Source organism: Falco peregrinus, chromosome 9 (assembly GCF_023634155.1).
Source record: "Falco peregrinus isolate bFalPer1 chromosome 9, bFalPer1.pri, whole genome shotgun sequence".
NCBI classification, from domain to species: domain Eukaryota; kingdom Metazoa; phylum Chordata; class Aves; order Falconiformes; family Falconidae; genus Falco; species Falco peregrinus.
The window spans coordinates 27,104,294-27,121,953 of NC_073729.1; the positions used below are offsets into that span (position 1 = coordinate 27,104,294).

Below are 17,660 nucleotides of genomic sequence, written 5' to 3' on the forward strand. Positions count from 1 at the left end.
CTTTGTGGTTTATGTTTAATGAGAACTGTTGTTCACATTATTCTGTTTTTTGTCTTCAACACTAAATAGACCATGAAAATAACAGAAGTGATATACTTTTCATTCAAGCAGAGGGCCTGCTCCTCCTCCTCCTCCCTCCTTCCTCCTCCCTCCTCCCCGAGACCCACAATGGAGACAATTTCAAAGCCCTCTCTCATCTTCCCCTAACGTAGAGGATTCCCAGCACTTGTAAGGAAAGGGATTATATGTTCATCACTTGTTTGATCCCCAGGCCAGAACACCAATCTTTAGGAAAAGAGTTGCAAGTTTCAGCCTTATGTATTTGAGAGGTGCTGAGAAAGTTCCCCTGTGACAGCGTCTGTAACAGGCCTGGAACTGTCCCTCTAATAACTCTTAATATCTCAGAATGGTTTTTCTTTGACCTGTCTTTGGGGTGTTTTCTAACGATATGAATGTACTTGCTAGGAGAATCACACCTCTGCAAGGATGCTTTCTCCATTCCATTTTAGCCTTGGTGGTATTCAGTGTATGGTTTGCCATGACAGTCCCCATCTTGAAAAATGTCAGTCCAATTCTCATTGCACTGTGACACTACGATTGTATTCCCCTCCTAGACATCCATAACACTGTGATCCGAATGAAAATGATTTCAAAGCCTACATTTGAACAAGTCATTCTTTTCCATACAAAATTGCATGCCTTTATCCAGTTGTAAATTCTGATTCCTGCAGCATTTGAAACTCAGGACGTGAAAAACAAAAGGTTTTAGATACAGAAAATAATTCCAGTGAATGAATTTGTCTTTTTAATATGTTCTAGAAATGCAATCACTGGTTTCAACAAGCACATATAAAATACTTCAGGAAAAAAATACTCACGTTTAAGGATATTTCTTCTTTCTAGCTCCTCAACAGCAGGTCTTTGGCTGAGTCGCCTGCGGAAAAACACCAAAATCACATTTTGTACCATGCCTGTTCTTTGCAAAGTCTGCAGTATTCTGAATTCTGGTTGGTGTTTTCCTTGGGGAGGGGACTACAAAATCCCTCTCCAGGACTCAGGAAGAAAACAAAAAATACAAGATTCCTGCCACCAGATCACTTATATTATTTTTCCCAAATGTCAGCAATGCAGGTAGAAGTTCTTCGTCTAGTTTGCTCTGCTGTCAGTGAGACGCTTCCTCAGAACACGCATCCTTTTCACCATACTTTCAGTCAGTTGGAACCAGTGCTCTCCCAACAGTTAAATTCACTCTTGAGGGGATATTTAAGGTGGTTATCAAATGAGTTTCACAGTGATCTTCTGTAGTTATCACTGCCTCTGCTTTTTAATCTCACATAGCAGCGGGCTTCCTTTTCTCTAGTAACACCAGTGGTGCATCCTGACAAAATGCAGACTTGCCAGAAATAAAGCTTTCCTGTGGTTTCCCGACTACACGTCTAACAGACCAATCCAGCAGCTCTCCTGCCTGCTGAATAAAAATCGTGTGCTGCTCACAGCCTCATGCTGTCTGAACGGAGTGTCTTATGCAGTTTCACCTCCCCTTTCCAGTAGTGCTGCTTCAGGATTGAGTCTTCAAATCATATGATCAGTGCCGTAGTGATTTTATTCTGCATACTAAATGAGACTTCCCCACGAGACACTGCTAATATCTGCAGAGAATCTCAGGTAATTGAACCCCTCCCCTAGGCAGACACACACATGCTGCATTTGCTAGCTTTCAAGTAATAATCCAGCAAGCAGATCGGAAAGAGTTTATGATGCTTTCTGGCCTGCGTTCTGGCAACGTTACGGATTCTCATCGTCTCCTCTCCAGCAGATGTTGCCAAGCCAGAGATGAAGTTACAGAGACAAAGAAATACTCAGAGCAGGGATCACACTGCAAACCACTGCTGCAGTAGTTATCCCTCTACTGTGTACAGGAAATAAAGGAATTATTATAAAGTGATGCTATAACAAGATCTACATTTTATCAAATATACAAGAGGCGAAAAAATGAAGTAACTGTTGACAGACTGTAAAAGAACCAGTAAAAGTACTTGATTATAATTTCTCCTTGTTTTACAAACCTTAAGAAAGACCTTCAGAATCAACTCTGTATTCTTATATTGTCAGACCAACAGCCCAAAATATGAATGCATGTCCTTATCCTTTTTGATTAATTTCCCTGAGATCGCTGGGAAAGCTCTCATCTCTGGCAACAGCAAGGCATCACAACTACTGTACCAGATTCACACCAACAAGCTTGCTTGGATGATGAGCTCTCGTGCTTAGAAACACCTCCAGCTTAACTTTCATTCTTCCTGCTCATATACTTTGTATAACCTAAGGTTTTTCTCCTGGTCTCTGGATTTCTATTTGGAGTAATGAGTCAGATACTCCAGCAGTGGAAGTTGCAACAATCTGAGCTGAAACAGGAATGATGCTGAAATGCCCTACTAAAGGCTTTAAATGTGTATTTTTAATTCATGTTACCCTTGGACTCCTCCCTCATTTCTCTGTATGTCTCAGAAATGATACAACTCTGGCTACATTTAGTTCGAAGGAGATTAATGTGTGTTTTATACTATAAATCGGGAAGAATGATTTACTCGGAGAGCTTATCTGCAAATGAAAGGTCCACCCGACCTGCTGCTTGCATGCCTCTCTCTCAAGCCATTCTTAATTACAGCTCTTCCATGCGAGATTGATAGATCCCCCAGAATCTGTACATTAGATTTCAGAGGCCCTTTTAAAGTGAGGGATTAAAAGCCTAACAGAAATTACTAAAGCAGTGTGAGAATGCATATGTATATGAATGCTCTGTATGTTTATATATAAATAGTTATAATATGTACAGTGGTTAATTATTTAAAACCCTCTTTCCCTTTTGGCTTCAATAGACGGTAGGTGCCCAGAGACAATGGCATTTCTATGCACACCCTCTGCTTTCCCCACAACAGAAGGAAAAGGTGCAGATACACACAGGCATATACACAGGAGAGGGTATTCCAATTCTTTTCCTGAGTTTTTCAGACACATGGGCCACACTTCCAAGCTTTTTGTCGTAGTCACGAAATGAGATGTGTAGTTTTCTTCAAAATAAAATTCTAACAGGATTTTGGAAAGCTGGGGATAGAGTGAAGACCCCAAATACCGCGAGAGGCACGATGAACTAGTAAGAAGTGGCACCACTACTGAAATCATTGCTGCCAAGCTGTAGGGACATTTTGATTCTGTCATTTTTCCTGTTTGGGAGCAGCCTCTCTCTGCCCAGAACGCCCCTCGTTTCCCCTCGCCGCCGCCCGAGCTGTGCTGCATGGCAGCTGGGCTGCGGGGACAGGGACAGCGAGGGGCTCCAGCGGCCTCCGCCGAGCTGCCGACTATAACAGGGGCAGCAGCCACAGGTGCGCCAGGGCCGGGGGGCTGTGGGTCCATGCTGGGCGGCGCTGGAGTGAATCGGGATGAGGCCATCTCTGCAGGATGGCCTCTCCTGCGCTGGGAGAGGAGCGTGCCTGCCCGCAGAGCCCGCTGTCCTGCCTGATCATCCATCACAGCAAAGCAGTAGCTGCTGCCGCAGGTGTTCACTGTGGAGCAGACGTGTCCTGCCCGAGTTGCTCTGGGAGGACGGAGGGTGCTTCACCCCTCTGTGGGTTCGGGTGGCCCCAGCCACGCTTCATTTCCTCAGATGGGATGTGCAGCACCCCCCGCACCTCTGGCTCCCCTCAGAACTCCCCTGAGCCGGGCCCAGAGGGACGTAAGGACAAGTCCACTTCCGAGAGCCCCTGCCAGGTCGGTGGCTCAGCTGTGGAACTCTGTGTGCTCTTCTCAGCTACAAGTGCTCTATTTTTGGTATTTATTTCATATTTTTCTCTGAAGCTGTTAAAATATGAAATCCCACCTCTGAGAGGGCCAAAAGACACCCCCTACACATGAGCTCGCGTGGTCCCTCAGGCGGCGGCCATTTTGCCCCGCATGGCCTCGGGCGCTCTGCGCCTCAGGGACACCCGGCTGAGGAAATGGCAGCCGGCTCTCCTCGCTGCTGGGGAGTGCAGGCCAGGGAGCAGGGGCTGACAGGTTAAGGTTAAGAGAAGGAATGCTCATGTCTCCTATGTTCAAAGGAAACAAACTCCAGCTGAATAACCATTATCAGCAGACTGCACCCCCAAGTTGGTGTGGCATCCTGGAGGATGAAGCAGGCGCCTGCCATGATGGAGCTTTTGTGAAGGTTCAAACCTGAACCTTCTGCGGACTGCGGATGAGCTCTACAAGCTTTGCAGAGGGAGGATTTTGTATTACACAAGTGCAGGCCATTTTGAAGCAAAGTCAAGTCCTGATTCGTTTCCCCTTGGTTCACCAAAGTTCCTGCACCTGAGTGTGGGCGGCTGCAGGGCTCCACCCCGGGGCCAGCCCGCAGCCCGCTGGGGGCCATGTTGAAGTCTGAGGTGGGCAGGAAGCTCTAGCACTGCTACGATGTGGACTTGGACATGGACATGGATATGGACTTGGACATGGATGTGGACATGGACGTGGACTTGGACATGGCTGGGTGAGTCCTGTGCTTTCTGTTTCTATTTTTTTCACCTAGGGACTCAGAGCCCCCCATGGGACTCACCTCAGTGAGGTGACTAAGCTCCACTGGCGGCACTAAGGCAGTGCACCACTTCTGTCACAGTAATGGTTTTTCAGTTGATTTTAATTTAAATATCTGTTTCTTGCTTTTGGGAAAAGCATCCAGTTAATACTGTTGTGTTCTTGGATGATATAAAAATCTAGGTTTGAGTATTTTTGTACTGCCTGCTGAGGCAGGGGTGCTCCCTCTGAGCACCTCTGCAGGGCCAGCTGGTTTTGGAAGGGTCTTGAAACTTTCTTGAAAACTCTTAAGTCACTTGCTGGCAAATCCTACCTCTATCCAGATCCCCCATGGTGTAAATTCATGGACTGTCATTGATACTGCTATGATACTATGCTATGGATGTTAGGAGTATCCACTCCAGGGACTTGCTTCCCCATTAGGTTAAACCAAGGGATGCCAAGAGCAGAAGTAAGCGGAGCTGAAGGGGCAGCGCCTCAGTGGAGGTGACTGTGCCTGCCTTGGGGAAACCGAGCAGAACTGGAGGCACCAATGTTGCTTCCCTGTAAGTAATGTTTGGATACACGTGTCAGTGATGCTCCAGATTTGGATAGAGACCAAAATCTGAACATTTTCTCGTAATGCTAAAGCAGTCACCATAAGGTGGGAGGGTGGCAGCACAACACTACGTGGACAGCTTTTTCTTCAGTTCAGAAAAAATGACAATGTTTTTGTGTTGTTGTTCTGTGCAAAGTTAGCATACATCTTCAAGTACCAGGTATTCTTCAGCTGTTGGAAGTTTGGGGAGGGTCCTGGGTGTATTTTCAGATTGCATTTAGAATGTTTTCTCATAATTTTGGCTCAGACAGATGACTGGATAAATTTATACATTGCCATCTCTCAGAAGCAAAACTTTGCTTCCGCAGTGGTACTCCAGAGGGTGAGAGGAGCAGGCCATTACAGGTTAGCTCTGTCACATGTGGCTCGCCCCAAAAACACCCTGCAGGTACAGCCATGTGTGCTCTTGGTCTCAAAGTATCTCAGGTGCTGAGAGTCTGCACGTGGCCTCATACTTGTTTCCTCCATGCAATGAGTGCATGGAAATCCTGTGACGTTCATGAGTGCTCCATGCTGGCTCTGAGAGGGGCAGTAAATCTGTGTGTGTCTGGCTGTTTCCCTTGACTTACACGTGTGCGGTATAATTGTAGCAAAAAAATGTAGCTGCCCAGGGAGATAACAAGTCCTGCCCCTACCAGCCCAATGGGTGGGAAAGTCTCTGGTGTCTGGTCTGGTGGAGTGGGCAGCAGCCCTCTGCCATGAGCGTCCAGTCTGAGATCCTGCTAACTACCACATAGGACACATGCACAGGTGCAGACACTGGAGTCAGCTTCAAGGGGAAAACCACTAATTGCTTGTCTCCTCTGGAGCACGGTCACATGTTCATGAGCCAAACAGCTCTCACATGTGCCTGTGGCTGCTGATCGATAGCTCAATATTTACTTCACACAGTCTGACTGTCTCCTTCACATTTATGGGAATTAATGTCTTGGGACTAGCATTACACCAAGGTTGATGGTGTTGGACTGTTACAGGTGACTGAATCCCCAGCAGTCCGAGGTTTTGCGTGTCGCTAGGATCCTAGGGTCTGCTATCAGATGGGCAATGCATCAATAAGTCCTATAAGCAGGAGATGCTGCCAAGTTCTCTGTCCTCGTAGTTAACCTTAGCAATGTCTCTTGTCTGCTGTGGGAACTGCATTTCAGCAAAGCCACAGCAACCTGTGGGCTTGCAGGTGTGGGCACAGAATAGCTGATGAGAGGGAAATGTGGAGGAGGTACAGGTCACCTGTGTGTGTATGGGGCTATGCTGACTTCCCACACCTCGGACGGTCCTTCCTTTCCAGCTTCCCTTACTAATCTGCGGTCTCACCTGCCTGGCAGACCCTAGCAAGCGTTCAGCAGAATCCAGTGCAAAAAAGGTCATGTTCTTGGTTTGTGAGGTTTCTTATCTGTCCTCAAAATGTGTTCCTTTGTTTCCCAAATATATTTTTTATAGAGTCTGTTGCCCTGTATCTGTATGTATTGTTGTCATAAAACTGGATTTCTTTTGGATTTATAGCTGAAACCAAAAAGACATACTTTGAAATTCTGTTTCTGCTCTTACTTACTTAGATCCATGTGATTCTGATAATCTTCTGCGAAGGGAGGGGTAGAATGGGTAGTCTTGGACACGTGCATGTGCCTGTGGACTCTGGACTGACAAGTGAGCAATCAATCCAGCCTCCAGTAAGTGAGCTATAGCCAGCAGCAATTGCATTGATTGTCTCTTGTGACGGATAGTTTTGCAGATAGTTGGGAAGGTGGGGGGTGGGGAGGATCCCTCTCACAGGAGAGCTCCAGTCCAGGCAAAGGGAGGAGAAATGAGAGTGCCCTGTGCTTGCTCCTCATAAAGCAGCTTGTGTCTGCTGCCCCTCAGGAGGTGAAGGCTCTGCCTCTTAAATTGGCATCTCTATTACCAGAACATCATGTTCAATTCAACAAGAAGTTTATTTTCATCCTTCCTATAAGTAGCTGTGAAGAGGATGTGTGCCAGGGCTTTGAGTCACCCACGCACTGCACTGTGGCAGTGCAGTACTGCTCGCAATGTACAATTACGGGTAGTAGTAAATCCTCGGTAGGAGGGACTTGCCTTTTACAATATGTACAAAATTAGAAGGCAGGCATGGAGACACACACTTGTTTTTATCCCAAGGTAATTCTGGAGCATGTAAAAATTGGTTGCTGAGTGATGTGCCAGCGTTTCCCATAACAGGATGAGAGTACTTGCTGCTATTCTTTGATAGTAAGAGGCTAAAGAGCAGCATGAAAAGGGTGGGTTGGTATGATACGTTCTGAAAGTTGCACGCAAAAACTTTATTGCGTTAAAATTGCCCAGTGTTTGTGTCTATGTTCCTTCATAAACTATTTTTTGCATCCAAATAAGAAACTGCCTTTAGGTGTCCAGTAAAAGATGCTAGATAAATGCAGAGGCCGTATATGTTGCCTTAATTACATATCTTATTCATTTGTTTGGCCTTTAGTTCTGTCTGGATTTTCAAGGCTGAAAATCAGGAAGAGTTCAGTCAATTATGCTGTCACTTATCTCCCAGGCAATTACAGTTGTCCATCATTATAATTTCTGTGATATAAGCTTTGCAATGAGGAGTTCAGATTTCAGTTGGAATAAAAACTACACACTTGCCCAGTGTGACCCTTGTACCATAACCCACTGTCCCTGAACGACCTACATCCTTGTGACAGGTTTGCTGTTGCATAGTGTTACTTGATGATAAGCACTGTGTGGGCTGAAATACACCAACAGAGCCAGGATCTAATTATGTGAGAGGATTCAAATGGAGGCAGCTTTACGGTAATCACTGTTTTCACCACCCGTGAAAGCCCTGCTGTATTTGACCTTTGGTTTCATAGTTCTCTCAGTGTGTGAGGAAGAAAGGCCAGATGCAGCTGGAGAGTAGAGCCTGCCTCTCAGTTCAAAGGCCTGCTGCAAAGCTCAGTGAAGATGCTGAGCACCCCTCCAACACCTTCAGGAGGCTTTTGCTTTCATACCTGTCTCAACATGCAGTTAAGAACTCTCAGAGGATGTTGTGGCACATTCCAGGACCGACATAACGTAAAGGGTTTCATCTTTTGTTGAGGTATTGGTTAATATACAAGAATTAATGCTCCTACATTAGGGTGTAAGTGTAATAGCTGTTTATTTCAGAACAGGAGCTTTCTCCTTTCCCTTCCATCTGCTCCTCCACTCGGTGGTTTAACAGAGCTGCTAGATAGTGGATCTTTCCTGTTTGTAATAGAATTACAATATTTAGTCATTAGGGTGAGAAAAGTACAACTGATTATTCAGCCAAAGACATGCTCCGAGTGTGTAGTTTGATGAGTGTTTCTTTTGGTAGCAATGTCAGCATGAGCAGCATTACTGCTTGCTCTTGTTCCTGCTTTGCCTTACAGCTGGGAAAAGAACTGGTTTGGGGAATACACTCAAGCTAAAAATAGCTCAGCAAGAAAAACTGCTGAAAGAACATGCTCTTCAAAGAACAGTGCAAGTGGAGCATACTCCCGGTGCAACTCCTCTGCTGAAAGCCAATGAGGGCTCAAGGCTGTGTATTAAAATGTATGTGAAGGGTCTTCCAGCTGAAACCACATGCTGATTATGATCTTGGTCACACTATGCAAGGCACCGAAAAAGGTTAATGAAGTTTCATTGCAAAGCAATAGGGGGGTTCTTTTTTTTTTTTTTTCTCTCCCCCCCCTCTTTTTTTTTCCCCCTCAGAAGCAGGAGTAGAACTCTGTAGCCCTGTGTGTGCCTTTTATTCCCCGCCCCCCCCTCCACCGTGGGAAATGTTACATATTTCAGATTTGGGCAAATTGAGAACATTGTGGGTTTGATGCTTCAGGACAAGCAAACAAAAGGAATCATATAAATCCGAGGGGTTTAGTTCTATCCCATTATGTATGTATTACCATTATATTAGTTTAAATAAAGGCATCTGCTACTGCTGAAGTGATGCTAAAACCAACTTGGATAGTAACTGCTTGAGCAACAGTACCCCTAGTGAAACAGTTGCATACTCCTGGGTGCTTACTGGGTAATGATTTGTACAAAAAGAAAGGAAAGAAAAGAGAAGTTATGTTTTAACTTCACTGTATAAACAATACCTGACACAATGATCATGCTTGATCTCCTCCAGGGAGACTGAGGCTGTCTTGCCTGCCCCCCTTGAGCCCTGTAAGAAATGAAGTGTCTGCTTGCTCATGACTGAACTTCCTGGGCAGCCAAGAACACGATTTCAGCCACCACAGTCAGAGGGAACAGAGACAGGAGCACAGAAAGACATGCTAGTTTGGGCTGTAGCACTAGCTACGTTTCAGAGTCCGTCACGTAGAGATACTGTACACGGATGCAACTGTCCCAAAATGTCCTGAATTCAGCAAGGATGCTCACTGTTGCACAGCTAGCGTTAAGATCCTGCAATACTGTCCGATTAACCTATAAACAGTTGCCCCTACCAACAAATACCACTGCAATGTACAGCTGTGGGATTTGGGTCACTGGAAGAAACCACAGCTGGATTTGCAGAGAGCAGACAAAGAAATATTGGTATGCATAGCTTGTCAGCAGAGGCAGGCTGACTAGATGTAAATTCTCCTCCACCCCCTCATTTAATGCAAAATGATTTGAGAATGGCCATTCTTGCCATGGATATAAGCTGCTGAGAGATTTCCCCGTGCAATGTGAGCTCTGGAGAATACACTTCTCTGTTTGCTGTAACCTATATTTGTATATAAGGGACCCTTTGGCAATCTGCAAGTCTGCAGTGACAAATAAACATCTGCAGGCATATTTGCCATTGCAAGGTGCTGCATAAAGCAATAGCAAGGATTTACCCCAGAGTTGGTGGTACCAAGCTGTGTGAGCCTACTAACCCAGCAGCTTCAAACCCTGGCAGGGAGAGGGCATGCAAACTGGTTGTAGTGTCAGGCTTTATGCCAAGGGACAGCTTTCTTAATTACTGAAGTAAATCAAGGGAAATGCAGTGCTATCTTGGCTTTGTGTAATCCCTAAAGAAAAAAAACCTAAATGGTAGTGATCCCTAAAGTTGCAAATGCTTCTGGGATAGAAAATCCCTGCTGGGACTGTGTATGACTGCACACCTGCTATCAAATTGCAGGAATCTCTCTGGGAACACTCTCCCTGGCAACACAACTACTTTCTAGTTCTCGCCTGTCACTCACCCACACAGCATCTCCAAAAGGATGGGATATCCCTGCCTTCAGATAGCATATCACCATCTGTTGTACTATTTTCTGTTTCTCTCATGCACGCTATTGTTAGCCCAGCATTTTTCAGCACAGAGCTAGACCAACAGCTTGCCCTCATGCTGTCATTAAAAAAGGCTGGCCAGAGCCACGCAGCCTTTGCCCACAGCATGCTCTGAATCCTGCTTCTTTACTGCATTCGTGTTTATTTAAATATTTTGCTTTTTTTCAAAATTTTTCTTGATGTTATCTGTTGATTTTCAATGCAAAGAGTGTTTCTGCTGTCAGCATGCAAAGTGAAATGAGAAATTCCATTGAAAACTCAAAGACTTGGCCCAAGCACTCCATAGGAATGTGTCTCCCCTGGTCTCAACGACAGGAATAATCATATATTTTGTAGTTATTTCACCAGCATGTCTCATAGTGCTCTGCAAAGCTGGTCTATATGGCTATCTCTGTTGTACAAAATAGGAAAACGTGGCAAAGTGTCTTGTGTGGAATACCAGAACTGCAGACCCTCCAGGGATTTATTCACTTCCCATGCAAATGGTATCTTAGTGATTCTGGTTTTCTTTCTTTTTAAATTGGGCTGTGTAAGGAGTATGACTTGTCACTTGATGCCACAAAGCGTGACACTGAGCATTATAGACAGGCTAACTTAGATGAAAATGCAAAGAGGATTAGAATTTTAAAATGTTACCCTCATATTCTGTCTCCTTTTCCCCAAAGCTTTTTGGGACCCTCCTTTTTAGGGTCTTCCATTTAGGATCCTGTGTTTAATTATGGTGGTATAAATCCAAACAGAGGTTGCTGGGAACTTTCAGTCAGAACAGAAGATCCTGAGCTTTTGAAATCAGAGTTCCTCAATTGAATAAAATGTAAGAATTTAATTATGTAACATTTCCTATTGACCTGAACATTTACTATTGACATTGCTGCTATGATTTGTTGTGGTACAACATACATTGTCTTTTACTGTCAAAGTGCAAGGCTGCGACAGCAAACCTTTGTGAGGTCTCCATGTTCTTGCGAAAGGACTCAATTTCACCACATCTTTGTCTCTTTAAAGTTACTTTTGGTCTGCTGAGTGACTGCTAGGCTAAGGGTAAACTAAGCACAGCAATGTAAGCGGGCAGTGACTTTATCAAAGCTGGGACAAGCCTTGACTCTCTGCAAATGACCTCCATCATATGCGGGTTTTCCATGCTTTTGTAGCAAGTTTTTTCATTGCAGCTGATTCACAGCAAGTCACAGGTAATGCGGCATTGGAGTGCTGGCGTTCTAGTCCACCAGAAGTCCATGCTAACCCTGAGCTTCCTGCTTTGATCATCCCTGTAGACCTAAGCTTGTTATTTCCACATCTATCATTCCCTTTACCTTTTTCCTTTATGTTGTAAACAAGCTGCAAAAAGTTCTTTAAACTTGATTGCATGATGCCTATAAATATAACTTTCCTTACCACATTAGTACTGGTTTGTTAAACCTTTTCTTGAGAAAAAACCTTTTCCCCTGTTGGGTGGTATTTGGAAGTACTGTAGCCACTCCCTGTGATAATTATAATTATCAAGGCTGCAGTGTAGCCTGGCCAGAGTATGGCTTTTGCAGGCACCCTCAAATTAGCCTGATCCTTTTGCAATAGACCAGCTGCTATGTGGAAAGACTGTTGTGAGATTCTGTCTTTTTATTTTTTTAACATGATTTCTGAAAAACTAGTGATGTATTAATTAATTCAGAATTTAATTTGCTTAATTAATGTGATTATCTCAAGCAAATGACAATGGTTGTTCAGCCATAAGCCATGTAGTCTTGATTTTGAGGGCTTTTTATCGACAGTGAGGCACTCATGTTTCTATTCAGCTGTTTGTCTCTTGGCTGAGTAGTATTTTGTGTAGTTTTAACAAAACAAAATAACTCCTATATTTGTATAACGTTGCACTAATTAGATTGAAGTAACCTGTCTCTAATGCAATTTAAGACTCAGATTTTACCAACATGCTGGTTCTTCAAGCAGGTGTGTTTCCCTGTTGCCTTGATACAGTCCTCTGCACAACTGGACTTGCAACAGGAAGAGGCCCTCAACCTCCAAAGGTGCTGTCTGTTTCTTTTTCATTTCACTGGATAAATACTTAAGCATGGATTGATAAATCTGGGAGTTCTCTTGGAAAAGATAGAAAATTAGTGCTTTCCAGGGGAAAAAACACTCACCAGAATCTGGAGAGGTCAAGGAAATGTGCTGGCTACTTGGATGAGTTAATTATGCTGAAAAACTAATACTGAAGCAAATTTGCAGTGCTCTGTTTGACCCAAGTAGCTCCCAAGCCACACAAATAAACACAAAAACCCCCAGAAGACTTGATTATACAACTGCAGCTTGCCAGGTGGGCACAGGCAATGGAATAAAAAAGATTTAGCTAGAATACATTTTAATAATTTATTTGACTGTACAATATCTATTAAGTAGCAATTGATTAAAAAACAGTGACCTTCTGCTCTGACCTGTTTTCCCTCATTCCCTTCCCCTCCCTATTTTCTAAATATTTACTGCCTTCATTTTTCACCCCCCTTGCCTTCTCTGTTATTTCTGAAAGGCAGAAACTGTGCTAGACTGACCCAGATTTTCCTATATGAAAGCAGCAAGCCCAAGCCTCTGATTCCTGGGAGGAATTAAGATCTTGAATGAGCCAGGCAACAGAAGTTGTGCTCAAAGCTGCAGGAGAAGGAGCCTGTAGTAACTCTAACAATATTTGGAAGGCTAGCAACTGCACTGTATGAATTGCAGTTTCCTTAGATCACATGTGGTGAGCCAGCTCTTGGAACAGAGTCCAAAATCATGCGCGAGTTCTTCACGCAAAGGTGCAGATGACGCATCTGACAACACTGCCCCATAAATCAATGGTAACATACTGCTCTAGTGGTACCAGCCATATGCCCTTCAGGTACGGTGTGTGCCAATGTGACACTGAACAGTAAGAAAGCTCTGTCTCTTCCCTTCCCCAAACTAAAACCCACACTACGTATTTTGTGGGAAAAGTGATTTCTATCTGCTCAGGTATTCTGCAGGCAATTCACAGCAACAGTTACGGTGAAACTCGTTTATATCCAGTCTGCATATAAATTTGGTTAGGTTTAAAAGGAGAGCGGAGGAGAGAACCAACACAACACCTCTCCCTCTTTTGTTCTTATATGATTTCAAGTGGCAAGTCTGAAACTGGGTACATTAAAACTGAAAAACATGCAGCCATACCCCTTTCTGGTTGAGTTTTTGCTTATACCAGCTCATAGTCTTTCAAATACACACTGTTCATCCTATCATGCTTTTGTTTCAACTACAGTGAAGTGCTTGGCTTTAAGTGCATAAAACACTTTCCCTTAATTTCATCAACAGGTCTAAAGCAAAACCCCTGATCCTAAATAATCTCAGCAACACAGTGACCATCCTCACAAATGGTGAGGGCTGCCACCACGAATGCCTGAATCGTGGCTCAGCACTTGGGTTATCAGTAGCTCACAACTGCTACAGCACATTGTTCTGGTCAGGTTTTTGTCATAAACCAGCACAAATGGTTGTGACAATCAGAGCAGCTTACTCTGGTCCCTGTCGATTAAGCTCTGCAAATTGAATTATTTTTTTTCTGTAATTACTTGTGCTCCACATCCAAAGTAGCTTAAGGACCTGAATCATAATCCAGTATAAGATGAGACATTACAGAGCGCTATTGGCTTTCTGCAGATTTCCATTTTGGTTTATGACTGCTTGTCACTTCACAGGGCTGGGGCCCAGATCTTCAGGCATGTTAGATACCTGATTTCTGCAAGAGGGTCTGCACCTGACAACGTGCTGCTCTTTGTAAGCAGTTTGGCAGGGCAAAACAAGTGCACTATTTTCTTCCCTAAAAACTATTTTTCCTTATTTAATTACACTTCCTTTAGCAGTTTTCCTGCAAGTTTATTTACATAATTATGCTCCCTTGTGATACATTATACCTTTCTGAACCCTGATTTTTTTTATTTCTAGTTTCACATGTGCTATTTATGCTAAAAGACCTATTCGAGGAATTGAGTCAGTGTCCCAGAAAAGGCCCTGGATATTCCTCTTTGCGTTTATACCTGCTGCTTTGCTTTTCCCTTCCCTGCTGTGCACTGACCTGCTGCCCTTGCCTTTGCTGTGCTGTGGAAAACACATTTGATTACGAGTTCCCAGCACTGGAGCCAGGGAAGTAGAACAGAGTAGTGCAAGGAGTTAGTGTCTTCCCAGAAGACAATCTCTCAACTGTGCCTGAGACATGAAACTTTTTCTTGTCCCTGAGCAGAGGTAACTGTCTGCAATGACACTTCCCCATGTTTGCACAAAGTAAATACAAAACATCTTCAACAGGAGGTGCATACTGAATCCTTAGCAAAACAAACCTGCACTGAGAGCAGCCTTGAGTCATGCGCATGTTGTTCAAATGAAAAACTAGCACACAGGACTAAGTCCTCTCTGTTGCAACCCTTTATAAATTCATTAGTATATTCAAAAATTCTTGCCAAATGTGCTGTGGACTGGTCTGAGACAGCAAATTGCACTTTCTGGTTCAGCTGCAGATCATGGCTCTTGCCCAGAGCTGATAGGGTGCTCCATAATTAATTGTGCATGCAGTGTGCTTCGTTTTTGAAGCAAGCAAGCACCTCTGGTTAAAGAGCTTCTGTCCAGAGTGTCCTTTTGTGATTGCACACTCAAGGCAGTTAGGTTTGTTACTTGCTAGCCAAGGATTCATGTTAGTGAAGCTTGTTCTATTTTTGCTAGTGTAAGACCTGAAAGGGAGCAAAGGGTACCTTTCTCAGGAGCTCTTCAGTCCTTAAAAGAAAGGGACAGAGTAAAGGTATGACATGTACAGATGTACTTGAACCTCTCATAAGATGTGTTTTTGAGGCACACTGCAGCTATCTTGGACCTAAAAAGCCCTGTAAACAGGAGGCTAAACTGACTTATTGCTTGGAGACATTGACAAAACTTGAGCTTTCTCCCTTTCCTTCTGATTTTTATCCTTGAATAATGTCTCAGAATAACCCTGGTAGCAGACACTAAACCTCAGTCCCCTTGACTGTAAGGACAGTGCTGTCTGCCACTGGGTACAAAACAGGATTTCCAACTGTGTGTCACTTTCTGACACCAAGGAAGAGCATAGGGAATATTAATGCCTATGGGATCCAGACATCTAAATCCTGGAGGTGACTCCAAAAAATCTCAGTTATCACTTTGCACCTCCCCTATTCTTCCAACATCCCGCACCACACACCCCCCCCCCTTTTTCTTTTCTGAAGCCTGAAAAGCTAAGCCCATAATGGAAAAGGGACAAAACATTAAAAAAATCCCAAATCCTTGCACAGCACCAGGTTTGGTTTAAAAAGCACTTGGACACTATGCAAGCTGTTAATAAAATACTGCAGCCACATGCAAATCCCCAACAGCAACCCCCCAGCTGGTCCCTGCTGCCAGCATCTTGTCTTGCTGTCTAGTACAGAGTGAGGAGAACGGGAGACTCCCTCGGCTTACACATACACCCACAGAATTAAATTGTGGTTCTATATATAGCTCCCATCTCATGTGAGGAGCTAAGGCTTTCACAGACGCCCATGCTGCACTCACTGGGGTTATTTTTAGCATCAGTGACAAGGTTACCTGGATAATTCCTGCCAAATAAGAATGAAATGCATTAAATTGTACACAGCTAATTAGCGGTGACAGCTGATCCTTTCTTTGGGCTTGCCCTTGCCTTTCTGTCTCTGGAATAAATCTGTGTCAAGTCTTCCCAGCCTTCTGAAATCAGGGCAGTTCCCTGATTTCTAGTTCAGTGAGTCAGAGTCTGAACACAGAGCTTCATCAATACCCCTCAATAATCTCCAGGTGAATTTAGGCTGCTTTCTAAACTGGGCCCAGTTCAGTATGTAGTTAATTTCTGCATTAGGGGTATCAGTAGTTTGTCATCCCGTGTCTGTCTGGTGTCCTGTCCCCCCCTCTTTGGTTAATATCAAATAAAATGTTCCCCAAGGTTCTGTGGATTAAACCCAGTTTTCCACTGAACCTCTCAGTTTGGAGGGCTGATGCCTTTTCAGCGAGCAAAGCTGCCCTGAGACATTTCTGTCAGGAAGTGCCACTGGATGTGCCATTCTTGGGAAACAGGGCACAGCTTTTGTTCTGTCAATAGGTAAAATTTTCCTTTGTGATTGCTGTGTGTTGAACTGTCATGCTTTATGCTTTTAGGTGGCGAATCTGAAGTGCTGTTTTCTTAGTATTCGGTCTTCAGCAGCACTGTGAACTTCACGCTCTGTTACATGAGGTTGAGGTACAAACCAGGGTCTAATTTGGGTGTGCATTTAGCTAGTCTGCAGTTTCTGGGCAAGTCAACTTGAAAATGCCTTTCCAAGAACCTCAGGGCAGCACTACAACTGCAGATTTCCAGATGTGGTAAAGTACTGAATAAAGATACCTCCTTTTCACTTTACATTGCCAGGAAACCTTGCCCCAGCATGATCTGCTTACCCATGCCAAGATTTTCAATATGGTAAAGATCAGCTTTAGGTTCTTGAGTTTTGGTTCTGCTCTGTGTCCACAAAACCATGATTCTTCCTGCCCGACTCCTTTGATGCCTACATTTCTGTATCTGAATTCCTGTCTCTGTAATCTTTTAAGTGCCGCTTAATGCATCACGTCTACTTATGCAAATATCCAGGGAGGTGATACAGAAAATGAAGTGAAAATTAAAAGTATAATATTTTCCGGGAATACATGTTTTCATTGAAACATTAAGTAATAATGGAGCATCTTTAACTGTGGTTATACATACTTGAGAAGCACCAGCCACCCAGGCAGTTCAAACATTAACTTTTTAAACAGTCAGATATCGAATTTAATTAAACAACCTTTTCCTGCGTCACTCTTTCAGTCTAGCAGCTACTTTACTCCCCCATGTTTCAGCTTAAACCCCTTCTAGAACAAAGTAAGTCTGTAAGGCAGAAAGCAGTTATTGCAAATAATCGTACTTGCAAATGTCTTTTCTGCCTCTTGACACAAAGAGCTCTCAATTCAGTGAATTCCATTGAGGGCTTATTATCTGCACTCTGAACACATAATAATGGGAACCAAGACCTGTTGGGAGCCCTGTTGCCTAATGCAAAATAGAATATTGCAAGTGCACAACATGGCCCGGGGCACTGGGGATGGATGAATTAGTAAGAGAAGCACTGCTGGAAAGGGAAATCTGAGGAAAATGGAATATTGCCATTTTGGATGGAGGAGGAGGGAGAAGTGCATG

At 43.9% G+C, this 17,660-nt stretch overlaps 1 protein-coding gene across 2 annotated transcripts in view; it reads right to left on the bottom strand.

The window, feature by feature from the left end:
- PHACTR3 (phosphatase and actin regulator 3) overlaps positions 1-17,660 on the bottom strand; it is a 114,061-nt gene that overhangs the window by 8,455 nt on the left and 87,946 nt on the right. For both annotated transcript variants that reach the window (XM_013304346.3, XM_027795899.2), the window contains exon 9: positions 879-934. In XM_013304346.3, the coding sequence (XP_013159800.2) occupies positions 879-934 (56 nt within the window). The remainder of the gene's footprint in view (positions 1-878; positions 935-17,660) is intronic.